At 57.4% G+C, this 25,473-nt stretch overlaps 8 protein-coding genes across 8 annotated transcripts; 3 read left to right on the top strand and 5 right to left on the bottom strand.

Annotated features, from left to right (window-relative positions):
* Nucleotides 1-550: 550 nt before the first annotated feature.
* UV8b_04855 (uncharacterized protein) lies at nucleotides 551-3,047 on the top strand (the record flags this gene model as incomplete). Its single annotated transcript, XM_043142353.1, has 2 exons — nucleotides 551-1,074; nucleotides 1,175-3,047. The coding sequence occupies 2 exons, from the start codon at nucleotides 551-553 to the stop codon at nucleotides 3,045-3,047; spliced, it is 2,397 nt and encodes a 798-aa protein (XP_042998287.1).
* Nucleotides 3,048-3,942: 895 nt separating this feature from the next.
* On the bottom strand, nucleotides 3,943-5,436 carry UV8b_04854 (uncharacterized protein; the record flags this gene model as incomplete). The annotated part of the gene is made up of 3 exons (XM_043142352.1): nucleotides 3,943-4,699; nucleotides 4,863-5,090; nucleotides 5,351-5,436. The coding sequence occupies 3 exons, from the start codon at nucleotides 5,434-5,436 to the stop codon at nucleotides 3,943-3,945; spliced, it is 1,071 nt and encodes a 356-aa protein (XP_042998286.1).
* Nucleotides 5,437-6,721: 1,285 nt separating this feature from the next.
* On the bottom strand, nucleotides 6,722-9,972 carry UV8b_04853 (uncharacterized protein; the record flags this gene model as incomplete). The annotated part of the gene is made up of 5 exons (XM_043142351.1): nucleotides 6,722-6,830; nucleotides 6,923-9,459; nucleotides 9,530-9,567; nucleotides 9,700-9,720; nucleotides 9,846-9,972. 5 exons carry the CDS (start codon nucleotides 9,970-9,972, stop codon nucleotides 6,722-6,724), a joined length of 2,832 nt encoding a protein of 943 aa, XP_042998285.1.
* Nucleotides 9,973-11,065: 1,093 nt separating this feature from the next.
* UV8b_04852 (uncharacterized protein) lies at nucleotides 11,066-14,207 on the bottom strand (the record flags this gene model as incomplete). The annotated part of the gene is made up of 3 exons (XM_043142350.1): nucleotides 11,066-13,699; nucleotides 13,796-13,906; nucleotides 13,980-14,207. 3 exons carry the CDS (start codon nucleotides 14,205-14,207, stop codon nucleotides 11,066-11,068), a joined length of 2,973 nt encoding a protein of 990 aa, XP_042998284.1.
* Nucleotides 14,208-15,634: 1,427 nt separating this feature from the next.
* Nucleotides 15,635-16,970, top strand: UV8b_04851 (uncharacterized protein; the record flags this gene model as incomplete). The annotated part of the gene is made up of 3 exons (XM_043142349.1): nucleotides 15,635-15,684; nucleotides 15,871-16,468; nucleotides 16,605-16,970. The coding sequence occupies 3 exons, from the start codon at nucleotides 15,635-15,637 to the stop codon at nucleotides 16,968-16,970; spliced, it is 1,014 nt and encodes a 337-aa protein (XP_042998283.1).
* A 968-nt stretch (nucleotides 16,971-17,938) lies between these two features.
* Nucleotides 17,939-21,518, bottom strand: UV8b_04850 (uncharacterized protein; the record flags this gene model as incomplete). Its single annotated transcript, XM_043142348.1, has 4 exons — nucleotides 17,939-18,064; nucleotides 18,155-21,112; nucleotides 21,192-21,359; nucleotides 21,435-21,518. 4 exons carry the CDS (start codon nucleotides 21,516-21,518, stop codon nucleotides 17,939-17,941), a joined length of 3,336 nt encoding a protein of 1,111 aa, XP_042998282.1.
* Nucleotides 21,519-22,839: 1,321 nt separating this feature from the next.
* On the top strand, nucleotides 22,840-23,580 carry UV8b_04849 (uncharacterized protein; the record flags this gene model as incomplete). Its single annotated transcript, XM_043142347.1, has 1 exon — nucleotides 22,840-23,580. One exon carries the CDS (start codon nucleotides 22,840-22,842, stop codon nucleotides 23,578-23,580), a length of 741 nt encoding a protein of 246 aa, XP_042998281.1.
* A 444-nt stretch (nucleotides 23,581-24,024) lies between these two features.
* UV8b_04848 (uncharacterized protein) lies at nucleotides 24,025-24,743 on the bottom strand (the record flags this gene model as incomplete). Its single annotated transcript, XM_043142346.1, has 2 exons — nucleotides 24,025-24,298; nucleotides 24,388-24,743. 2 exons carry the CDS (start codon nucleotides 24,741-24,743, stop codon nucleotides 24,025-24,027), a joined length of 630 nt encoding a protein of 209 aa, XP_042998280.1.
* Nucleotides 24,744-25,473: the final 730 nt, after the last annotated feature.

The raw sequence follows: 25,473 nt of genomic DNA, 5'->3' as shown, positions 1-25,473 counted from the left end.
ACACGCACCCGCACCCGCACCCGCACGCGCAAGACACGGGGAGGAAGAAGGGGGTTCGGGTTCTTGCACCTTTCCCCGTTGCTCTCAACCCTCTCCGCCGGTTCTATCCATATTCTCCCCGTAAAACCACTGTTCCGACCGGTTCGAGCTCAACAAGCAGCATTTGCCTCTGCATCGTTTCTTTCTCGTACGCCTCCTTCATTCTTTGCCGTGCGTTATTCTCACCTGTAAAGAGCCATTCTTTTCTCCGCCTCATCTCCTGTGCTCACGTCTCCTTCACCCTCTCGAACCTCCCACCATCCCTACAAACCAACCGCCCTCCCTGAGCATAAAAAAAACTGTTAGAGATAAATACACCATTACCTTGACAATCTTAGGTGTCGCCACACTCGGAGACCTGCATGCTGGACTTGGACACCACTTGACTCCTTGGTTGAGAGAAAGAGTCCCATTCCCCGGGTGCGTTCTCCTCCGTCGAGGTTTCTCAGCCAGAATGAAACGCACCGCTCCTCTACTCAGCCCGAGTAGCTGCTTTAGATCGAAACCAAAGATGGACCCTTTACTGCCGCGTGCCGAAAGCCCTTCCCGAAACCTGACCCCCTCCGTCACAACTCTTCTCGGTCATTGCTTGTATAGACGTCTTACCATTTGGCTCATGGCCATCCTGGTGCTTGTCACCACCTTGTTCCTGCTGGATCGCCACAAGACATGGATGCCAGATATTGTCCAGCATGCTAAAGGTCACCACCCTTTTGAGCACAAGGTTATTTCCCAGTGGTCGGAAGAGCCCGAGCCCGAGCACGATGAGGTCTTGGACGGGAGTTCATCAACGACAGACACTGTCGGTTCAATAGCCGCCCACAATCCACAACACTGGGAGCCCGATTTTGCCCCCCAGTGGCCGGAAAAGCCTGCCGGGGACGTGGACGAGGTTTCACCAGCCGCCGAGATTGTCGCCCCAGTCGATGACGCATATCAGGATGAAGCGGACAGACTCAGCCAAGAGGAGGATGAGGAGGGACGAGGCGAGTTTGAAGAAGAAGCAGAATCAAAGCCTTGGTTACAATTTCCGCAGTAAGCGACCCCAAGTTGGCAGGCGCTCTCCTTCTTGCGTTGGCGGTGGGAATGGGGGCTCGTGCTTGATGGATGCAAAGTGTGCTGACGGGAAAAAAAGCCTCGATGGCTACTTTCACGGGCTCAAGTCGCTCGTGGAACCATCGGACCTGATGCCCGAATATCCCAACACCACACATGCGGCGGCGTCTTTACCGGCACCCCCGGAAGCAGAGAATTCGTGGCCCACACCGGCGCTGTACAACCCATACCCCAACAACCGGGCTAAAACCAAGACGTGCTTCCTTGACCGACATGGCAAAATCCCGGCTCCCGACGTGTATGCGTATCACGGCGTCCCCCAACACATGCCCGACGCAGCTCTGGGCTCGTACGAGATTTTTGGCATCCGAGACGACGTGTGTTTTGATCGATTTGGGCGACTGGGACCGTACGGACTCGGATACCCTCGGGAGGAAGGTGGTCTCGGTGCTGGAGAGGACACGGAAAGCCAAGACAACGAGCATGTCTGGGCTGCCACCGGAAAGATCAATTACGGATCTGTGGACTGGGGCATGGCGCAGGACAGGTGCCTGGAGGCCAACAAGCATCTGTTTCCCAAGCCCGACGCGGAACCGGGAGGGTTCTCCACGTCGGGGAATGCCGCGAGAAAAGGCAAGATGTCGCGCCAGGCCGTGGTCGTGCGCTGCTATACCGGATTCAGGTGGACGCCCTTGGCCGTGGCCAATTTCCGCGCCTTGGTCACGGAACTGTCTCTCAAGTCGGGCGGCGAGTACGCTGTGCATATCCTGCTCCATGTTCGGGATGACAAGCTGCCCGTATGGGCGGATCAGGCCGTGGCTCGGCAGGTGCTGGACGACAACATTCCCCCGGAATTCCAAGGTCTCGTCACGATTTGGAGCGAAAGCCAGATGCGGCTATACTACCCCGGCGACTTTGAGAACCAAGTGTCGAACCCGAGCCAAACAGACATTGGCGGGGTGTACCGGAGCGCCCACTTTGCGCTGCAAGTCTTCGCCAAGCAGCATCCCGAGTATGAGTATTTCTGGAACTGGGAAATGGACATGCGCTATCTGGGCAACTACTTTGAGCTGCTGCATCGGGTCGGACGCTGGGCCGACAACCAGCCTCGCTCGCTCATGTGGGAGAGGAACGAGCGCTACTACATCCCGTCACACCACGGCAGCTGGCACAACTTTACCGAGACGGTCCGGCAAGACTGCATGCAGTCTGGGAAGGCACCCATTTACGGACCCGTCGACTATCCCGACAAGAAGCCGCTACTTGCGGAGGAGCAGGGCCAGTCGCCGCTGCCGGACAGCTGCGGAACAGGCATGGATCCAGACGAGTGCGGCGTCGGCGAGGGAGCCGACCTCATCACCTTCAACCCCATCTTCGACGCGTGCGAGACGGGCTGGGTGTTTTCCGACGACATTGCGGGCTATGCGAATCCCACGTACGAGCAGCCTGCCCGACGCGCATCCATTGTGACGGCGGGCCGCTTGAGCCGGAGGCTTCTGATGGCCATGCATGAGGAAGTGTGGCGCCATCGACGCACCATGTTTTCCGAAATGTTTCCCGCGACGGTGGCTTTGCACCGCGGCCTCAAGGCCGTATTCGCGCCGCACCCGGTGTCGCTGGCCCGAGCATGGACTCCCGCAGGGCGGGCGATTGACGAGGCTTTCAACAGCGGCGACCACCACTCGACCTCGGGCTGGGCTAGCCCGTTCGACTTTTACCGCGAGAGCGTGTTCAAGGGCTCCAGCTACTACTACGACAGCCAGTTTGCCGGTCTGTTGTGGCGGCGCTGGCTGGGGTATGCCGTGATGGACGGACGCGGACCGAGCGGCCAGCCGGACAGCGGCCGCCTGCGCGGCGGCTACGAGGAGGAGAGCCGGGACGGCGGCGGCGGGCGGATGTGTCTGAGGAGCATGCTGCTTCATCCAATCAAGTCTGAGGAACCCGATGGGTAAATGGGGCCTTCAAACAGGAAACGGCATAGCGTGGCGTGATTATTTTTGGTTGGGGGGTCGTGTCGTTTTGTCGTTATTTGGTGTGTTTTGGTAGCATTTAGATTCAAGGTAGGGAGCATTCCAGGGTGTTTGTTTACAAGACTGCAAGTTGTTGGAAGTGTCTGTTGTTGATGCAAAGGGATAAAAAAACACAGCCACTTGTTCAGCATGGATACCTCTGCTGCGTTGGGTAGGAAAGCAGCGCACACGTTGGTTCGGCTGCGACTGCGACATGAGCCATGGGGTGTTTGGTGTTTGGTAGTTGTCTGTAGACTGCAAAGAAGCAGCTGATGCTGGTGCCGGTGCCGGTGCCGGTGCTGGTGCTGGTGCTGGTGCTGGTGCCTCGCGTCGAGCGTCCAAGTTGTTTGATCCATGGATGACTGCGGACGAGGTGAGGGAGGCCATGAACAGAGAGGGAAGACGAAGCAGAGCAGAGCAGAAGACGAAGACGAAGCAGAGCAGAGCAGAGCAGAGCAGAGGATGAAGCAGAGCAGAACAGGGCAGAACAGGGCAGAGCAGAGCAGAGCAGAGCAGAGGATGAAGCAAAGCAAAGCAGAGCAAAAGTAGAGTATAAGCAACGCAAACGACAAAGCAAAGCAAGTATACAAGACACCCTACGCATCCAAGCTGCACCGGCGGCAGCAACGCCCCAACGCCGCTCCCAGACGCCCCCTACCCCCATCCCGACAGCCCCAGGCCACCGTACCAAGACCAAGCCAGCCACGGGCCAGACCACTGATGACCAAGCCGCCCCAAACCCCAGACAAGCAAGCCGTCACCGACGGCAGGACAAAGCTACGAGGGGGCCAGCACCGTCGGGCCGCCCCCCCCCCGACCCCCAACCCTCAACCCCCGCCTACTTGTTCAGCACGGCGTCGTAGATGCTCGTGACGGCGACGATTGCGCAGCCGACCAGGACGCCCCGCCAGCCGCCGTAGACGGCGGCGTCGAGGCGCGCAACCGCCGTCTCGGACGGCAGGCCGCCAAACGTGACGCCCTGGGCGTAGACGACGTACGTGGCCAGCGCCTTGGCGATGCTAAACGTCAGCGGGTCGACCACGGTGTCGGAGCGGGCGGCGGCGGCGGCGGCGGTCCTGGCGCGCGTCCGCGGCGGGCCCGGCCGGCTCGTGGCGCTGAGGTTGAAGAAGTAGCCGGCGAGGGTGGGCAGCACGGCGCTGGTCAGCGCCCAGGTCAGCGCGGGCGACCAGAAGCTCGGGCTGAGCAGGAGGAACATGTCGGGCAGGTAGACGGGGCGGTCGGACGTGCCGAGGGCGGGGATGGCGGGGACGGTCCAGGCGTAGCGGTTGGCCAGGATGGCGGGCCGGATGAACCACAGCTCAAAGGCGGAGACGACGAAGAGGATGCTGGTGACGGTGCTGAGGGTGTCGCGCGTCGCGTGGGAGGCCTCGGTGATGCCCGTCTCGTGGTACATGGAGGCGACGCGCTGGCGCACCGCGACGGCGGAGCGGTCGATGGCCTCGGCCACGTCGGCGGGCGTGGCGGGCAGGGCGGGCAGGGCGATGCGCGCGGCGGCCTGCGACGACGAGGCTTGGCGGGCCGGCGTGCGGGTCACGGCGGTGGACGGCGCGGTGGACGGCGCGCGCTCGTCGCTCCTGGACAACCGGCCCGGGGCGGGTGGTTAGCACGGGAGAGAAAAAAAGAATAAAAAAAGAATAAAAAATAAAAAACAAGCACGACCGACGACCGACGACCGACGACCCGAGTGCCCCCGGGCAACTGGCCCCGGCAAAGAAGGGGCTGGTGCGCGACACGTACTCCGACGTCTGGTCCTCGGCCGACCTGGTGATGCGGCGCCTGCCGACCCGGAGCGACCGCTCCATCTCGTCCCTCGAGTCCCGCTCCTTCTTGATGGGGGAGCCCAGCGCCTTGGAGCGGCTGCTAAAGTACGGGGCCAAGTCGGGGCGGTGGGCAAGCCGGCCGCTGCGCTCGGCAATGAAGTCGTCGAGCGCGACCTCGAGCTCGCTCTTCTTGAGGCTCTCGTAGCTACAGCACACGGACGGGTGGTCAGCTCAATGCCTCATCCGCTTCTGCATGCATGGGGGGTCGTCCCGCCGCGCAGGCAGCTTGCACAGAGATGCCACGCAAAGCCAAGGCTCTTTGCGACGCCCCGACGCCGCGCGCTCCAACGACCCCGATGCAATAAGAAAAAAAAAAAAAGGAAGTTGTGCGCGACGCGTCCCGACGCGAGCCTCGACAGTCTCCCCCCCCCCCGTCTCCCGTGACGAAAAATAAAGCTTGCTTACTTTCTCATGCCCACGCTGTCCGCCAGGTCGGACAAGTCGCTCTTTCGCTGCGAGCGCAGCCACGCGTTGGTGGCATGTCCAGACATGGCTCCGCGGTGCGCGCGAAGGAAAGGGGAAAAAAAAGAAAGGAAAAAAAAAAAAAAAAAAAAACAAGGGGAAGCCAAACGCGACGGCGGGATGTACACGGGCAAAAGACGGCGGGCGTTGTTGCGCTTCGTCGGTGCTGCTGCGGCTTGGGGCGGCGCAAGAAAAGAAAAAAAAAAAAAAAAAAAAGAAGGGTGGTTCGAATCCAGCTGTCCCGGTGGGCGGCGCGTTTGATGCGCGCGAGAAGCGAGCGCGAGGTGCGTGGCTGGTTTGTTGTGGTGGTGGTGATGGTGGTGGTGGTGGTGATGGTGATGGTGATGGTGACGGGGAAGGAGGACGGCGAGGATGAAGCCGCTCTGTGTGTTTGTTTTGGTCCGTGCTGCGCGGCGGCGGGGCGGCGGGGCGGCGGCTTCCAAGGGCGGGTTGGCGGGGCGAGCAGCAGCAAGCACCAGACTGATTACGTGCGTGCGGAAGGAGCGGCGCGCAATCGAGGCAGGCAGGTGGCCCGCGCCTGCCAATCTGCTCTGCCACCAGCATCTGCCACCAGCATCTGCCACCAGCATCTGCCACCAGCATCTGCCACAAGTACTGCATCTGCCGTCGCATCCACCTTGACCACCGTCCGTCGTCCCCTGCGCTTGCCCATTCCACTGCCTCCATTCAGCACTGCACTGCACTGCACTGCACTGCACTGTCGTCACCACGCGTCAGGTTGCGCGGTGGGGCCGAGCTGGGACTTGATTGGCGGCTGGCTCGTCGGTGGGTCCCGCGGTCCACCCGTTCCTGCACATCATTCATCATCCCCATCCCCATCCCCATCCCTTGACCCTTGGCCCTTGACTGCCTCCTACCTCGTCCTAAATACATACCTTGGTGTGACTGGCCGACTGGCCCCGACTGGCCATTCGGGCCATTCCTATGGTGCATGAAAAATCCTTGGGCGCAGGGATGGCATCGACGTGACCGGCACAAAGGGAATGCTACACGATAAGTGTCACTGTATACTTCGTCAACCCCGGCGCGTTACGCTACATGCCTGGAGCTGCGTTCGTCTGACTTATCACGCCCATCTCCCATCCCGCACGCTGTGTTGAAATCCCCCCCCCCCCCCCCCCCCCGTGTTGAGTCTTGAGCTTCGTCTCGACGCATCAACGTCAGTTGAGACACCGTGACCAAGGCCGACAGCACGGCGACACGCCACGCCACGCCTGCTTGCCGTTGCCGCCCGCGTGTGCGCCGTGCAGTGCATTTCTTCCCCCTTCTATCCATCAACCGGACTCGCCACGCTCAGAAAAGGCCGTCGACCTCGCCCGTCTCCGTGTCCACATCGACGTTCAGGTATCCGGGAGCCGTGGGCAGGCCCGGAATGGTCTGAATGTCCGCAGCCAGAGCGTATCTGCCCAAACAGGGGTCCGTCAGCAAATTTTTCCGTCCTCCAAATCTGGAGTTTGTGTGTGCGCGCGACGTCACGACACAACTGCTACTTACAGGTATCCGGCGCCGGCGGCCATGCGCACGTCGCGGATGGGCACGGTGAAGCCGGTCGGAGCGCCTTTCAGGTCCGGGTCGTGCGACAGCGAGTACTGCGTCTTTGCTATGCAGACGGGCAGGTTCCCGTAGCCCTGTCGGGTGTAGGTGTCGACCTTTTTCTGCGCCAGCTCGCTGAGCTCAACCTTGGCGGCGCCGTACATCTTCTGCCCGATGGCCTCGATGCGCTGCTGGATGGTGCCGCTCAGGTCGTACGTGAGCTTCAGGTCCTTGGGCTTGTCGGCGGCGGCGGCGGCAACGACGCCCTTGGCCAGCTCGACAGCTCCCTTGCCGCCCTGGGCCCAGTGGTCGGCCAGGATGGCATCCTCGGCCCCCGCAGACAAGGCCTCGTCCCGCACGACGGCAATCTCGGCCTCGGTGTCCGTGGCGAACTTGTTGATGGCTACCACGACGGGGACGCCAAACGACCTGGCGTTGCTAATGTGCTTCTTGAGATTGACGCAGCCCGCGCGCAGCACGTCCACGTTCTCCTCCTTGTAGACGACGGGGTCGAGGGGCGCGCCGGGGGCAATGGGCGGGCCGCCGCCGTGGACCTTGAGGGCGCGGACCGTGGCGACGACGACGACGACGTCGGGGACGAGGCCCGAAGTGCGGCACTTGATGTTGAAGAAGCGCTCGCCGCCCATGGTGAAGTCGAAGCCTGCCTCGGTGACGACGAAGCCGGCCGAGTCGTCGTGCTTCTCCCCGGGCTCGGTGCCGGCCAGCTTCAGCGCGAGCTTGTCGGCGATGATGGAGCTCTGCCCGATGCTAATGTTGGCGAACGGGCCGGCGTGCACAAACACCGGGGTTCCCTCCAGCGTCTGCATGAGGTTGGGCTTGATGGCGTCCTTCATCAGCGCCGTCAGGGCGCCGCCGGCCCCGATGTCGTCGCAGGTGACGGGGTCGCCGCTGCGAGACGTCGCAACCACCATGCGACCCAGGCGCTCCCGCATGTCGGCCAAGCTCGTGCTCAGGGCCAAGATGGCCATGCATTCGCTGGCGACGGAAATGTCGAAGCCAGTCTCCCGAGACTGGCCCTTCTCCGTGGCGGCGTTTCCGACGACGATGCCTCGGAGGTGGCGGTCGTTGACGTCGAGGACTCGTTTCCAGGTAATGGTCTCGGGATCGACGTCGAGACGGGCGAACCGCCGAATCTCGTCCTCGGTGAGGTCGTCGGGGTTCGTCTTGTCGATGCCCAGCCTCTTCAGACGGCGGAACATGACGGGGGCAAACTGCCGGACCCCGTTCTTGACCGGGACAAGCCGCCTGTACAGGGGCCCGTCCTTTTGCGTGTTTTCGTGGAACATTCTGGTTTCCAGAGCGGCCGCCAGCAGGTTGTTGGCGGCGGTGATGGCGTGGATGTCGCCCGTCAGGTGCAGGTTGAACTCGTCCATGGGGATGACCTGGCTGTAGCCGCCACCCGCGGCGCCTCCCTTGATGCCAAAAGTAGGGCCTTGGCTGGGTTGCCGGACGTTGGCAAACGTCAGGCGTCCGAGATGGGCTCCCAAGGCCTGGGCAAGTCCCATGGTGGTGGTGGACTTGCCTTCGCCGAGAGGCGTGGGCGTGATGCCGGTGACGACGACGTAGCGACCGTTCCTCCGGTGCTGCAGGCGCTTGAGCAGGTCGAGGTCCACCTTTGCCTTGTACGCCCCGTACGGCTCGAGCTCGTGGGGGGCAATGCCCACCTCGGCGGCGATGCGGGTGATTTGCTTGGGGGTTTGGTCTCGAGAGATGGCAATGTCCGAAGGCACGGGGGTCTTGAGCCTGAGCGGGAGGGGGATGGTCTTGCGCAGCTTTTCCTTTTCGAAGAAGAGGTCGGTGGCCTCGACGACGTTCTGCAACAGCATGGCGACCGTCATGGGCCCGACGCCGCCCGGGACCGGAGTAATGGCCGAGGCGACCTTGGATGCGGCTTCAAAGTCCACGTCGCCAACCATGCGCTGGCCGCTCTTCTTGGAGGCGTCGGGGATGAAGTTGGTGCCGACGTCGATGACGACGGCGCCTTGCTTCAACCACTCGGCCTTGACAAACCGTGCCTGCCCGATGGCGGCAACGACGACGTCGGCATGCTTCAAGTAGGTCTCGAGATTTTGCGTCTTGGAGTGGCAGACGATGACGGTCGCATCCGCGTGCCGCAAAAGGTAGCTGACCGGGCCGCCGACAATGTTGCTGCGGCCGAGAACAACGGCCGTCTTTCCGGCAACGTCAATGCCGGCCTCGCCGAGCATGAACATGACGCCCTTTGGGGTGCAGGGGGTGAAGATGGGAGCACCGCCACGCTTAGCCAGCTCGCCAATGTTGTTGGTGCCGAAGCCGTCGACATCTTTCTCGTCGGCTACGGCGGAGGTGATGTTGTACTCGGAAATGCCGGCGGGGAGAGGAAGCTGGACCAGGATTCCGTTGACGGCGGGGTCGTGATTCAGGCGACGGATCTGGTCGAGCAGCTCGACCTCGGTGATGTCGACGGGGCACTGGATGAGATGGCAAGAAACACCGGCCTTGCGAGGGAAGAGTTAGTTGAGAGGGCTGTGCGTCTGGGGGGGGGGAAGTGCGCGTTTCTATCCGTACCTCTGCGGCGGCCTTGAGCTTCATGCGCACATAGGTGGCTGCGACAAGCGGACTTGATGGTTAGTTGGATCGCGGGGGGGGGGACTTGGGGCAAAAATGGAAAAATAAATAAAAATAAATAAATAAAATTTCTTCTCCAGAAACTCGTGCGGGGGGTGGGATGAACAAACAAGAATCAGAGCGGTTGCCGACTAGACCAAAGTATCGTCACGTCAGCTGGGTTCCAAGTATTGGACGAGCACCTGTGGAAGCCGGCGAAAGGCTCGCCGGTGGTGGTTGGGGGGGTGATAGGGAGAGGCATCTGGTGCGTGCGTACCTTGGATAATCTTGAGGCATGGCTTGTAGCGAGGGTTGGCTTGCTGTTTCCGCGCAATGTCTGCGCCAATCTTTTCGCGGATCCCCCGGGCAATGGCCGTGCCGTCCAAGATGCGGGCCGACGACATGTCTGCACAGCTGGTGAAGCGTCGCCAGCGATCCGAGGGTGGCGGGTGAGGCAAAGGTGACGAACCGTGGCGGCCTCCGCGGCGGAGGGGGAGGCGGAGATGGTGATGGTGATGGAGGTGATGGTGGCGGCCTGGGAGACGCGGCGGCGGCGACGATGGGGGCTGCGGGGTGCCAGAGGGCCCAGGGGCAGGGGCAGCACATGCAGCAGCAGCAGCAGCACGTCTGGCAGCCTTCTGGGCAGGTTCGTGCGCCGTCGGGAGGGGCAGCGGCCGCGGCCTGAAGAACCCCGAGGGCCAGCGCGTCCCGGGGTTCCACGCAGCCGCCGTCGGTCGGGTTTTCATCAACAGGGCAGCAAAGCAAAGCGCGAGAAAAGGAGCGGCGGCGACGGGACCGCCATCCAGTGCGCAAGTTGCAGCCCGGGACGACGTTGCCTGGCGCGTTGCAGCGATCCCCGAGCTCTGCGCTTTGGCTGCTCCTACTGTAGTAGTTCCGAGTTCTGGTGTGCTCTGTTCTGCTCTGCTCTGCTCTGTTCTGGTTTGCTTTGGGTCAACTTTGTTCTGGTCGAGAATATCGGCGCTGATTAAGCAAACTGACCGCGCCAGCTGCCTGGGCCAAGCAAGTCAGTCCAGCCAGCTGCCACGTTCGCTACATGTACTACAACTACATACCTACGTGCAGATCAAAGCATCAACCCACCACATGCTCATGCGTTTCACGTCGAATCTCGGTCGGGCAGAAACCAGAGCCGGGTTGCTACGCTGCGGTTGGTTGCTAAAACATGGACTTCAACATGGACTTGGCCAGCTGGTGCTCATCTTCTCGTCGGAATGCCGAGGTCCCATCACCGCATGGCTCCCTCCGTCCCTGGCTGGAGCCATTGGCATCTAGCCATTGGCATCTGTGTTCGATGAAACAATCACAGCCTGCATCTGCTTGACCGGACTCTTGATTCGCAAACTGTCAATGCGAGCTCACAGGACACAGTGCACGGCATACTGACCCAGATAAGCACACATCACTCACACCTATCGACCACCACCCATCGACCACCCATCGACCACCCATCGACCACCCACCCTCCGTCTGCCTCGTCTACTCAACCTCGCTCCACATCGTCTGCAGCTGCATAATCTGCATCCACTCGTCCGTCCGGTTGGCATCAGCGAACCCGGCCTGCATGTTGTTAAACATTTGCGCTCCGGTCGCTCCGTGCTCCGTCTCGTACCACCCGAGTTGGCTGTTCCCGTGCCAGTTGCCGTCCCCAGTGCCAGATACCGCGGCCAGGCTGTTCATGCCCGAGTACATGACGCTCAGGTGGCCTTGGTGCACTGCCTGCATCATCCTGATCTCCTTCATTTTCCGGATGAACCGGATGCGCGGCACTGTCTGCAGGTACACCTGCAGCCTCCTTTCGCCAAACTCCTTCAACTTGACGAGCGCGTGGTCCAGCTCCTCCCTTGGTCCTGCCTCTCCGGCGCGGCATACGTCCAGCCACATGCCGCGCATCCGAGGCGACCACATTTGGCAGATTTGCGCTCGCGCGTCAGATGCTCCTGCGTACTGCAATTGCTCCTTTCCGAGGCTGGTCTCGGCTACAAAGGTGAGCTGGCACTCCTCGCACCAGAGCACCTGGTCGTATCCCCACCATGTCGAATTCTCGCGGTGGTCCAGTCCGGGGCATTCCGCCACGTGGGCAAACTTGGTCACGTAATCTGTGTAGTAGCTGAAGACGCTCCGGTCCAGTGCCTCTGCAAGCTTTTTGAAAAACTCGAGGAAGCGAGGAGCTGCAGGGCAAAAGTTGCACAGCAGAGTGGCCTCGCACGTCCCTCTGGGTTGTAGGAACCCGTCCAGCTCGTTGGTCTTGAAGATGCCGACGTAGCAGGCTTCGCAGATGTCAAAGTTGGCGCAACCGCCCGCCAGTGTCCACCACCTGCCTCGCACGATCCCGTTTGGGGTGCACGGTACGAGCTTGTTGATCATCTGTGCAGCGCTCCAGAACCCGTTGAAATCCCCATCGCGTAGCCCGGCATCGAGCGCAAACCCCATGGCAAGCCCTGAGCTTGTCAACTTGCAGCTCCGCTTCTGGCCGAGCAAATCCATCCACCTGTCGAATCCGAGACTCTGGTAAACTGCCTGGTTGACTGCTTCAAACTCAGCTTCAAATGCCGTCAGCTCCAATTGATCCATGTAACAGGTGCCGCACACGAAAAAATCATCCAGCTTTCGCCGAAGCGCGTACCACACCCCTTCAGTGGCGCTCGAGTCCCTGCCCTCACACGTTGGAAGCTGCAACCGGCGGGTTGAGCCGGCGACAAAGCCAGACCAGTCGTTTCTGGAGGATAGCTTGTCAAGCGCCCGAGACATGTACGGTAGGCATGCGTCACATGTCCACTGATCCTCAGCCCCCTGGTCACCGTTGGGGACAAAACGGGATTCGAACGACGTTCCCATGATCCTGTCTTCATGGCAGGCTTGGCAGGCAACAAAACCTGGAATTTCCTGATCTTGCGGGCTGAACCATTTGATGCCCTCTGAACCCAATACAGCTGCGGTGCCCCTGCAGTCAGGAACCTGAAGCCGGCGCTTCATGAAGGAGCAAAGTTCTTCGACACTGTTTCGTCGCAGTGCTTGCTTCCACAGAATGTTCTTGACGCGTGGATACCAGAAGCGACACATTGACCGGCTACCAGGTTCTGCTAAAATTCTTTTGAAATTTCCAGCAAGTGGAGTCGACTCTATAAAGTCTTGGTGACATTTTGTGCAGACGAGAAAGTCGGGCGCATCAGGAAGCTGGTACCAAAAAAGAGGGTAGTCGACAATTCGATCCTCTGGGCAGTATCGAATAACGTCTCTGGACGGCCCGTTGGCCACTATGGGGGGTAGTTTCTGATTCTTGGCATTGGTAAACGACCCGTGTGCCGATTGATTCGGGTCTGCTGCTTGCTCCTGTATTTGACGGCTGATATCGAGGTTGCCCATTTGCTGAGTTATAGATGAAGAGTCACCCAGTCGCGCGGGGTGATGCTGGGGGGCGTCGTTGTTGACTGCGCCGGGGACATCCGTACCTGGCGTGCTTGAGGGCTGAATTCGGGTGATTTCCGGTGATTTTGGAGTAGGGCTGCCGACCAAACCAGGGACATAAGTCGGCGCACCTGCGCCTGGCGCTGTTGGAGGCGGAACCTGGCTGAGCTGCTGTGGTTCCCGAGCAGTGTTTTCTGAAGGATTGATTGTGTTGTTTACTAATAACGGGTTCACCCCGGAAGCATGCTGCTGAGAAACAGTTTCAGTTTGGGCCGTGACCCCTGACTGATGCTCCTGACTTGATGCCGGCTCGTAAGCCTGAGGCTGGACTTGAGCAAGGTTTGCCGGTAATGTCGAATGACTCATCTTGTACACACCATCCTCAGCTCGCGGAAGTACTTCTGACTGGCGTTGTTGACTTGGCGTGGGGTAAGGAACAAGAGATGCCGGCAGCAAGGTCTGAGCAGTAGCTTGATAAGTGTTGACGGGGGATGCTGAGAGATTCGTGCCATATCCACCTTGCTCAACATGTAGCCGTGGCTGCTGATGATTGTCCCAACGAGGAGGAAGTGGAGGATGACCGTATTGAGAGGATTGAGGGTAGTGCATGTCTGAAGACACAGATTGGTTGCAACTTTGCCGAACTGGCGGCGGCGGCGGCGGCGGCGGCGGAGGCTGATACATGTGTTGTCCTTGATTTGCGGTCTGCAGGTTGACACGAGAGGATGGGTCAGAGCATGTCGATGGAAGGGCAGAGATTGCCACAGTCGACGACGAGCCGTGGTTTCCATGGCGGTTTACCTGTGGCAAGGGAGTCTGGTGCATCTCATGGAGTCGTTGCTGAGGTGGTGAAGCGGCGGATGGCGGAGGCGGGAAATACGGCACATGTTGGCTTACGCCTGGAGAAGTCGTCTACACGTTTCCACAACTGTTATACATGTGGAATTCTCAGGAATGAAGGGCAGAAGAGAGGATAGGGTATTACCTGGTGCCAATTTGGATGGGAGTGGGAATCCGTGTCGAGAGGTCGTTGATTGCACTGGTGTTGATGATGCTGCTGCCCATGCCGTTGATGCTCGGATCCATTGGACGTGCTTCCGTCGCTCCCGGATCCAGGTTGACCATACTTTGCCAGCCGTTGCTGCAATTGCTGCTGTCCAGCTGCTACCGTCTTTGCAAGCCCCGACTTGGCAGCTTTCATGAAGGAATCCATGTTTTTCACCTTTAGCGGCTGATGTTTTCCGCACGACAAGTGAGGGATGCGCAAGGGCAAAAAAAAAAAAAAAAAAGAGAAGAAGAAGAAAGAAGAAGAAAGAAAAGAAGAGAAAAGAAGGGGAAAAAAAAGTCAGCTGCCTGAGAATAGAAGTTACCAAACGTATAATCATCAACGCCAAGAGGTTGGGTGTTTGTCGGGGATATAAACCTCCGAAAGCTTACACCCCAGCCCAAGCCGTCAGGCGATGCCATGCCGCAGCCGCACAGTCCATCTCCGCAAGGCTCTTCGTATGGTAAGTCTCGGGACCGTTGGCAAGATACGACTGTAGGTGCTGGTTCTAGCAGGTGCATAAAAGTCTGTTACCCCCCAGCCTGTGAGGCTGAGAGGCGGGCTTGTTGACCAACCAATCCGTACGGAGTACGGAGTACAGGAATCTAGACCGGCCCTTTCAAAGTGGTGCCCCCGTTGCAGCTGAGCTTGAAGTTGCTTCTTCTCGATAGACCACGGGGTACTAGCCTGGTCGCTGACTCAACGGAGGCGCATTGTTGGTTAGGCAGACTCTGGCACGAAATCGTGATGCTGGATCTGCCTTGTGAGACGGCCGTTTCGAGAAATGCCCCGGCGTCAATTCAAAACGGAACGGAATACGGTAATGAAGAGCTTGGAGGTGTTCCGTGGTGAGGCATCTTTCATCTCGTGTTTGCATGGCTGATGATGATCATGACCTATGCGGCCCCCATGTCATGGAGGTGCTCGTAGTCGAGGACTTGACAAATGGAGGAATTCATCCTCCTGAATCCCCCGGCGACCCATTGGATCTCTTAGCCATCCCCTCGAACCTAGAAGGCTTCTCTCGGCAGCATTGCTTGCCTGTGCATTTTCATCCAACGATGGCCTTTGCTATTTTGATTGTTTGTCCGTGTTCTCTCCAGACAACCCTGGACGACGCAGCTTGTCAGCGGCGACATTGCAAAAGGGTCAGCGACAGTGCCAAGCATTCTGTTGTTGAAGGCTCTTACGAATGCAATCAGCTTGTCCCCAAGGCCTAGCGAGTGACGTGAAGAAGGCATTAATGGTGTTTCCTTTCGGCCCCCTCAACTCCCCCCCTCCCTTTCCCCCCGAAGCAACTTGCCAAGGCAGAGTCTGAGCGCAATCCGGGCCTCGACGCTTATTGGTGGTACCGCGCCCCACCTTTCGAGTTGACTCCCCCGCTGCCCCCGTCAAAGGCAGCTCTGTGCCCCACCAAAACGCACAATCGCCAAAAATTCAAACCCACCGCATCGTCAAAGACTCATCCCAACGCCCAGTTCCCAGCCGGCCCCTACTCCTCTTTCGCGACCCTGCTTTATTTCTCGCCGACGGACCGCTCACTCACTCTCCCCCAGCAGGTCGAGCGGACGAGCAAAAGCTGTCCACCACCCATCATGAGACCTATCCTTCTCGCTGGGCACGAGCGTGCGCTTACCCAGATTCGGTACGACCTTTTCACCTCCCCCCTCACCAACCAACCCTTTTGTCGGAATTGCCTCTCTCTACCGCCCGACTGCCGAGACGAAAGCTTTCTAGATGGAAAAACAAGATGAAAACAAGAAGCAACACGCTCAGTCTGTTCCCGGCCCTTTTCCATCTGTGCTAACCTCATATTTCCTCCCTGCCCTAGCTACAATCTTGACGGCGACCTCATCTTCTCCGTCTCCAAAGATCAGCAGATTTGCGCCTGGTTCTCGCATAATGGTGAACGACTGGGAACGTACCACGGCCACGTCGGTGCTATTTGGACTGTCGATGTTGAGCCCACCTCCACCATGATCGCCTCGGGCTCCGCCGATAATACCATTCGTCTTTGGGAAGTCAAGACCGGCCGATGCCTCAAAAGTTGGGAGTTCCCCACCGCTGTCAAGCGTGTTGAATTCAACGAGGATGGTACCAAGCTTCTCGGAGTGACGGAAAAGCGCATGGGCTACCTGAGCAACATTGTCGTCATCGACATCAACCCCGACGTCGATGCTGAGCAGAGCGACGAAAAGGCCTTGACCATTGTGTGCGACGAGTCCAAGGCCACCGTTGCTGGATGGAGCAACATGGGTAAGTACATCATTGCCGGCCATGAGGATGGTAGCGTAAGCCAATTCGACGGCAAGACTGGTGAACTGCTGGACAATATCCCCATCCATGAGCTCAACCAACCCATTGTCGACCTCCAGTGGTCTACTGATCGCACCTATTTCATCACCGCCTGCAAGGACAAGACCGCCAAGGTGAGTCGGATTCTCTCGGCAACCGCCGCCAGCTCTTATTTCTTCCTTTGTTTTACCCTTTTGTTCCCGCGCTTTCTTGACTTGTCTCTTGAACCTTTTTCTCGAGCATGCTGACTGAGCTTGATTCATCATGCAGCTTGTTGCGGCGCGCGACTTGACCGTCCTCAAGACCTATCCCACAGATACCCCCCTCAACAGCGCCACCATGACCCCCAAGAAGGACTTTGTCATCCTCGGCGGTGGTCAGGCCGCCATGGACGTCACCCGAACATCTGCCCGCCAGGGCAAGTTCGAAGCCCGTTTCTACCACAAGATTTTCGAGGACGAGGTCGGCCGAGTCCGCGGCCACTTTGGCCCTCTCAACACCGTCGCCGCCGACCCTACTGGAAAAGGCTACGCGAGCGGCGGAGAAGACGGCTACGTCCGCGTCCACCACTTTGACAAGGGTTACTACGATTTCCTCTACGAGGTTGAGCGAGAACGAATCAACCGAATGCAGTGAATGCCAGGAAAGGTGCACAACATTTCCGCACTTTCAACGAGGGAATCTATCGGAGACGAAAAAAGAGCGAAAAAAGAAAAGAAAAAAGTTCCCCGAAATGTCTCGAATCCCCATGATAATGCCGCTTCCACCAACAACAGCAGTGTATTACGCAATAGGGGAGACAGGGCATAGATGAGACCAGGGATAGGACAAAACGGGGGCTCGCAACCGGAATTGCGGTTTGAAGCGGCGCGTCATTTCCCCAGTCTGCTTGCATGGTTTGGCGTTTTTTTGGCGGAACATGGGAAAGGGTACAACAACAACCACCACCACCACCTTTTTTTCCTTGGGGGTGAATCACTTTTTTCTTTTTTTCTTTTTTTCTTCTTATATATCAGCAAAGAGAACGAGGCAAAATAAAAAAGACGAGAAAATCTGGAACGAGACGCGCCTCGTCCGGGTTGGATGGGCTGGTGGGCGTGAGCAATTAGAAATCCCGTGGGGGAACCCCTTTTTGCTGGGACGGGTTCGCATGTCCGTTCCATAGACACGCTGTTTTTGTTTTTTTTATCGTCGCTCAAGATGGGATGCGTACATGTATGGCAGGCAGCTTCTTCCCAGTTGGATGTTCAGCTGCGTGAGTGGCATTGGGCGAGGCAGTAACACACATAAGGTTCAAGAAAGCGCAGCAAGATGGCGCTGGGTGCTTCCGCAAAGCTACCTGTGACATGTTGAATTCAGAATTGGACAGCGCAAAACACCACAGGCAACAGCAAACACGCCGCAGAACCCACCAACCAAAAAGCCAGAAACACGAGCAAAACGCCATACATTTCAGAGACTGGAGCCATGTAATGTTGTTTACTTTTCCTCTCCCCCTCCCCCCCCCCCCCCTCTCCCAGGCGGGCATAGTTTTACCCCCCCCTTGGCTAATCTGCCCCTGCCGAGGATTTCCGCCCGGTTCTTCTCCTGCACCAGGCGACTGACTACTTTCTCTTTTTACCCTTCTTGCCTTTTGACGTGGTGTTGGAGCCGGTCGACGCCACGCTGGAAGCGCGAGATGTGGCTTTGGAGCTGGCTTTGCTGGACTTGACGTTGTCGAGAGCCTTGTTCTGCAGGGAGATGTTTGGTCAGCGCTGGCGCGGTGTAGGCCGTTGAGACTTGGTCTTGGTGGTGGTGGTGATGGTGGCGGTGGAGCGTACCTTGACCCCATTCTTGGACTTCTTCTTGGCGGGCGCGCCGAGGATGCTGTCCTCGTCGTTCTCGTCGTCCGGGTCGCGCTTGGTCTTACCGTTGACGCCGTTCGATCCGCGGGCGGGGACGTCCTCGTACTCCTTGACAATGGTGGTGAGCAGGGTCGTGCAGCGGCGCGACAGCTCCGTCGTCGTCCTGCTGAGGAAGAACCAGTCGAAGCGGAAGAGGGGCGAGTCGCGAATCTCGTCGCGCATCTTCTCGTACAGGCCCTCCGAGTCGATGCCGTACTTGTCGAGCAGCACCAGCAGGAAGCGGTCCTCCTCCTCGGTGTACACCTTCTTGTTGGTCGTCGAGATGGAGTAGTTGATCTTGAGCTGCTGCAGCGGCACTCTGTACTGGGACATCTTTTTGCGCAGCAGCTTGCGCTGGTTTTCCATCTTGCGCGTGCGCTCCTCCCCGTCCTCAATCACCTTGATGGACTTTGTGTAGTCGGCAATCTCGGTGTATCGCTGCCAAAAGACCTTGGCGTAGGCCTTGATTTCCGCCGGCGTCTTGCTGTCGATTTCGTGCGAGATGCCCTCGTAGTCGTGCCGCCCATATTTCCCCGACCCGTTGACGAATTGCTGAAAGTCTCTTCTGCTCCAGTTTCCGAACCCCTTGGTCGAGAGCTCCTCCTTCTCCTTCTTCTCTTCCTCGGTCAGAGGGGTGGCGTTGTCGATCTCTTGCTGGTCGAGAGCGCGCTCCGCTTCTCGCTCCGACAAGTTCTCGTCGTCGCCGTCCTGAAGCGGGACCTTGTACCCAATCTCCTTTCTGTAGTGGGCCGTCTCCCTGTCCTGGAGATCGCGCAGGCGCGGGGGGTAGAACTGGTAGTCCTGCACCGGGATCTGTTTAGGAGCCCTGGGTGCCTTCGGCTTGGCATCGCCCTTGGGGTTCGGAAACATGGCTTGCCTGAAATACTTGTCCATTGAGTAGGACTGCTCTTTGCGCTCGCGCTTCGCTGGGTTGATCCAGCTGATGCCGACGTCCTTTTTGATGTTTGCAAAGTTTTCCCCGTTCCACTGGTAGGCCGACTCGGACGTGAACTTCTGCAGGTCGTCGATGCCAAGCTTTTCGTACTTGGCACTGAGCTCTTTCGTCCTGGATTCGCCCTGGTTAAGGATGGCGTCGATCTCGTCGTCATCCAGCGCTTGCTTCCCCAGGTTTCCCGTTGCGCCTTTGGACTGGAAGACCTTTTCCGCGCCGTGCTGGATCATGGACAGTAGCTCGTCCTTGTTCGCGGCAGCCTTGGCGGCTATTTGCGCGCGGCCTTGCTGAATGACGAGCTGGTCGAGACGCAGCTTCTGTGCCGCGCGCTCCAGAACCTTTTCCTCAATGGCGTTATCCGTGACGAATCGATACACGACAACCTGCTTTGTTTGTCCGATGCGGTGGGCGCGATCCATGGCTTGCAAATCAGCCTGGGGATTCCAGTCGCTATCGTACAGGACTACAATGTCGGCCGACGTCAAGTTGATGCCCAAGCCGCCGGCTCGGGTCGTCAGCAGAAAGACAAACTTTTCGGAGCCGGGTTTGTTGTACTCGTCAATGGCAGCAATTCGATCCTCATGCGCAGTCCCGCCGTCGATGCGGCAGTAATTGTATTCTCGGAAAACGCAGTAGTCCTCGAGGATGTCCAGGAGACGGCTCATCTGCGAGAAGATGAGCACCCTGCTCCCCTGCTTTTGCAGGCGAGCAAGCAGCTTGTCCAGGACGGCCATCTTTCCAGCATTGTAGATCAAGTGCTCGTCAGTGGTATAAGGCGGGCCGGGTTCGGCACCTTCGAACAAGTAGGGGTGGTTGCAGCACTTTCGCAGCTGCATGACGATGTTGAGAAGCCGAGTCTTTGACTCTCGCTTACCCCCTGCTCCATTGACAGCGTCAATGTCCTTCTCGAGAATCTTTTGGTACCACTTGACCTGCATTTCCGACATGCCCAAGTATACATTGATTTCTTTTTTGGGGAGCAAGCTCTTTTCCACGTCGCTCTTGACGCGGCGGAGCAAGAACGGGCGCAAAACACGGTGAAGCTGCTGAACAACCGTGTCTTGGTCACGATCTTGGCCCGAAAACCACTGGTCAAAGGCTTCCGAGTCGCCAAAGACGTCGGGCAGGAGGAAGTTGAGGAGCGCCCAGAGTTCGTGCAAATTGTTCTGCAACGGCGTGCCGGTGATGAGGAGTCGGTTTCGCGACTGGAACAATCTGATGATTTGAGAAAGAGAAGACTCCTCGTTCTTTATGCGATGTGCTTCGTCAATTATGATGTACTCCCAGGCAAACTTTTTCAGATGAGCCTTTTCCCTCAAGATCATTTCGTAGCTGGTGATGCAGACGTCAAACTTCTCATCAACCAAACGCTGGTTGATGAGGTTGTGTCGCTCTTCCTTGGCACCTTGGAGCACCAGGACATTGACCTCTGGCGTCCACCTGGCAAACTCGCGCTTCCAATTGTCCAGCGTCGACTTGGGAACCGTGATCAGGTGCGGCCCAGTAATGGCCGCAATGTGCCGAAGATAGCCCAGAAACGAAATGGTCTGAAGAGTCTTGCCGAGACCCATTTCGTCGGCCAAGATGCCCGATATTCCGTTCTCATGCAGCGAGATGAGCCAGTTGAGGCCCGCGATCTGGTAATCCCTCATTTGGCCTTGGACAAAGTGTGGCGACTCGCGAAAGACGGTTTCCGCGGACCCCCCGTGCTTCTCGTCTTTGAGAAGCTCTGCGTCTTCTTCGGCTTCTGTCCGTCGGCGTCGATCGCTGGTAGCTCCTCCTTGCCGGCCAGCGCCCTTCTTGTTGTGAGCTGCCTCGGAATTTTGACGATCGATTTCGGCCATGATTTCTCGAATCTTGGGGTCGGGGTTCGTTTCGATGAAATGGCGGAAAAGGTCGGTCAATCCCAGCAAATATCGAAATCGCCTGATGGTATCATCTTCCTAGATTCGAGGGGACACGCCCATCAGCTTCGGATTCGGAGTCAGGGTCGGCTTGCTTTTACCGAGTGGTGCACCCTACCTTTGATTCGCCCAGGCGGTCATGTTTTTTGCCAAAAATGCTCCGGCGCAATTGATTCGCTTCCGAGCGTCGTTTCCGGCCGTCAGCCGAGGGGTCCCCGACAACGCTGCTTGCCGTGGTGTTGGGGTTGGTATCAGAGTCTGTGTAGTCGGGAGTTTCATCAACTTCCTGGAGGCAAGCCTGTGTTAGTGAGGCCGGCCTGCCAAGATGCATGACTGCCATGTTGGTCCAGGTCAAACGAACCATTGATTCGCCGCGATGATGATCTGCTGCATCTGATATAGACGCATCAGTACCAGCGCGGCTTGCTCGCGATCGTGGAGCCATGTTGAGGGAAGAAAGTAATTCAACCTCTTAACGCGACCGATTGTAAATGAGACGCGTTGCAAGCAAAGCCTCGCCTCGCCAGTAGCTTTGCCGTATCCAACACGCCCAGTGGCTCCGAGTCGGCGTGATCTATGTGCAAACCCAACGGAAGTTGATGTTGCCGTTGTCGATGCAGTTGTTGGCCAAGTCTGTGACCGGACCCAAAGTGCTTTTTTTCTCGACAGGTTGCCGTGTCGGTGCAAGGCGACTCTGTACGTTTAGGTCAATTAGTACCAGACCAGACCAGACGTACGTGCCCGTCAAGGGCCGGCCGTGGGGGCTGGCTTTGGGGGGGTTAGCGCGTGCCGTACGATCCACTATTCCTCGGAAGAAGCAGCCAGATGAGTGGTGATTTGCATCCGGGACTTTGCCAACCAATTACCAGGAGGTAGGTGTAGGTAAGGTGCCTTAGGTACCTTGGGAGGCCTTAGGTACCTTGGGAGGCACCTCAGGTACGGAGGACAACTGTCGGGAGTCCCATGTACCTCGGGTATCGGCCATGATGACCCCACATCTGATGTACTGGGACCAGCAAAATAGGTAGTCAACCTTGGAAAGCTGGTTCGAGATCCGTTGGAAAACAGACTCGGAGAATCGTTGCAGTGTAGGGGCTCCCGGGTATGAAATAACTCCGCAAAAATATATCTATATTGCCAGCCTAGCTACTCTGCTGCTGAAACTTTCTTTCTTCTTTTCCGTACCTTTGGATGAATACGTACGGAGGAGGTACCTAGGTAGGTACCTAGGTAAGGAACCACACCTCAAAAATCCTCAGCCCAAGCGGACAAATCAGATCATACAAGTCATGGATGGTCATGGCAAACTTTGACAAGGCCAATGTCACGTGGGTGGGTGACTGTGCCTGAGTTATCCCCACCCCCACATAGCGACGGGAACCACATGACACCAACTTTGCTGTCTTGACGCCGCCAACCAACTTGGCGATTCCCCTCCTGACATTCGCATCGTCATCTCCCATCTCGTTTGGGGAAAGATCTGAATAAGGGGAAGCTCGGGTTCTCGCGCGACCTTTGACACGCCCGACACTTCGCCGGCGAAAACCTTTACAGAGAGTCCACCAAGTGTTTCCGAGAGTCCCAAGTCGCTCGGCGGGGTTTTGAAGCCATCTGGATACTGCAGTGTACCTTTGCAATACTCGCATCCTTGTAAGTAGGTCACAGCACGAGGTTTGTCCTGCCAGCGGGTGGCGATGGGTTTGGGGGACACTAAGCTAACAAGTCAATAGAAGCTTTTCTGTGCCTCTCTCCCTTGTTTGAATATCATGGATTCATCCAAAGCCCAAGTCGGCCAACACACCTCAACCGGCAGACATAGCGTTCCGAACGAAATCCCAGAGCAGCTGCTCGACGTATTCAAAGCAGCAGCTCTCTCCGTCACCAAGCTGTATAAGACATCGGCTCTAGCAGAATCTAGAGCTAGAACTGAAGGCTATCAAGAATGTCTCGAAGACCTTCTCACATTTCTTGACAAGGAGAATCTCGGACTCAAGGACGGAGAAGGTTGGTCTGTCAGGAAATGGGCGACGGAGCGTTTTGACGGGCATGACAGGAACTCTCACAACACCGAGAGTGATGACGATATCGAGCGAGCTGAAAGAACATTGTCACCGGAAGTAGCAAGGCCAAGTGCGGAACCTCAGACCGTAGTGGCCAAGCGAGCCGAATCGCCAGAAGCAAATGTTGTTTCGATTCCCGAAGAACCGATGCCCATCTCCGTCCCATCACAGGATAGCTTCACCTTTCAGTCTAGTCACCCATATCCAAATATTGCTACACTGGACCTGTCGGATTCCCGGGGCCGGGACGGTCAGTCGCTGTCGACGGGACGAAGCTCAAGATCGCGCTTGAACGGACACAACCCAAAATCAGGCTCCCGAGGGGCCGGGCATTTAGGCAAGGGAGCTGGAACGAAGCGAAGGTGGGACTTTGACGACTTTTTCGGCGGCTGTCTGGGAGGCAAAGATCCGTTTGCCAATGGGAGCAAGCGAAGCCGACATTCTTGACGATGCCTTGTCGGCAGAGATCATGTCAGGATCAAGATGACGAAGAACACTGATGCAACCTTTCTATCTTCTACTGGGTGGGATGGCACATTTTGAAGGCAACGGACATGGGAGCTAGCGTTAAGCATCAGGCGGCGTTTTGCGGCAATTTTGCATCTCAGCGTGTTGGGGATCCCCCTCCCTCCCCCAGTTTTTTTTTTTTTCTTTTGACTCCCCCTTCTCCCCCCTCCTCTCTTTTCTTTTTTTCTTTCTTTTGCCTGAAGCGCTACATGAGGCAGCATAGACGATCATGGCACTTCACCTAAAGACGTACATAGCATCAATAATGCAATCAAGAGGCTTGAGGCGGCAGCGTATGCGACCGCACCACGTGTCTACGCACATGGCATCTTTGGTGTGATTACAGGTAAGAGTCGTAGGTAATGAATGAGCATCTGTTGTAACCTACTCTTGACCAGAGGGTTCGTGAGACTCGATACCCAACCGCTGTCTCAGGGCCATGTTCTCATGCGTCAACTCTTCCATCTGCTGCTCCAAAGCCTCCAACCTTTCCGTAGCCCCCACGACGACTTCCTCCGAGATTTTGGCCAGTCTCCATAAACGCAAGACAATGACAAGCGAGCCGATAGATTCGGCGAGGCCGCGAGTGGCAAGATCAATAGCGAAGCTTGCCACAATGACAGCAGCATCGAACAGATGAAACCATGACGTCAGGTAACTATTTACTGCACCCCAAGCACCCGTGGGGGAAGATGCAAATGAGCCAGGACGCCCTCGAGCCCAGTAGCGAATAGCAAGCGCACACACCTGAGACCATACGAGAACAGACAGGCAGCTAGCTCGACCATGAACAAGCTGCTAAAGACCAGCCCCAGGACTTCCAAGCCCCCGGTCAGATGCTTCACCCATTGCTCGTCGCTCCGATGCATCTCGCACGCAACCAGCTGAACAAAGACGTTGGCCAGCAAGGCGACGACATCGAGCGCCACGATGAGCATGATGAGGGAGTGTTTCTTCTGAGAGCTGAGCAGCACTCTGCCCTTGCGTTGGAAACGGACGAGGCGGGCGAGGGCACGTCGGGTTGCGCTTGGCCCCGGTGACGACGGGGGGGGTTGGTTCTCCAGTGGGCGCAGGAGAGGGACGGAGAGACTTGGGTGAGGCATGGCTGAAGGAGGCACGGTCTCTGTCAATGATGAGGTTCATATGTGCAGAGGGGTCTGGTTTATCAAGGCTTCAATGTTCACTTGGGGTGGGGAGTAGACATGGAGCACGTTGCGACCGAGGCTGGATGGACGAGACAGACGCCGGGATCTTCAAGGCCATGAACTCATGGCCAGGAGGGTGATGTGTGATGCCGGGATAATGCACGGGAACAAGAATTACCATGCGTGGATGGCTTGAGCTGTCAAGGATTGCACCAATGGCAATAGTCGGCGCTAGTTATTGATTGGCTTTGTGATGTGGTTTTTATGAGAACCAAGAAGAATACAAAATCCGTGCCTTGCTTGGAGTTGCCTGCACAGTGCAGCAGTAGTGGAGACGGCCTGCAGAACCGCTGTATCCCTTTGAAGGTGCGAAGGTGTAGGTTTAAGCCAATAGAAAACCGTAAACTGCGGGGTACATCAGTAGACAAGGAAATAGTGTAATAACATAAGTACCCAGCAATTCCCGTATATATAAAGAGCTATATTTATTAATAATAATAATAAAAAAAAAAAAAAAAAAAAGGCCTCGCCATGCCTTTGCTAATAGGCTGCTTAATTTAGCAGTAGTTAAGGAAGATAAAAATGCATTACCTATAGTACTGATATTTAAGATGTTTTATTAGCTCTGTTAGGATATAAAGATAGGAAATACCCTCTAGGTACCTACCTAATTTAGCAAGAAGTGGGT

Source organism: Ustilaginoidea virens, chromosome 4 (genome assembly GCF_000687475.1).
Source record: "Ustilaginoidea virens chromosome 4, complete sequence".
NCBI classification, from domain to species: Eukaryota; Fungi; Ascomycota; class Sordariomycetes; order Hypocreales; family Clavicipitaceae; genus Ustilaginoidea; species Ustilaginoidea virens.
The sequence above is the reverse complement of the archived record's forward strand: the minus strand, read 5'-3'. Positions and strand labels throughout refer to the sequence as shown.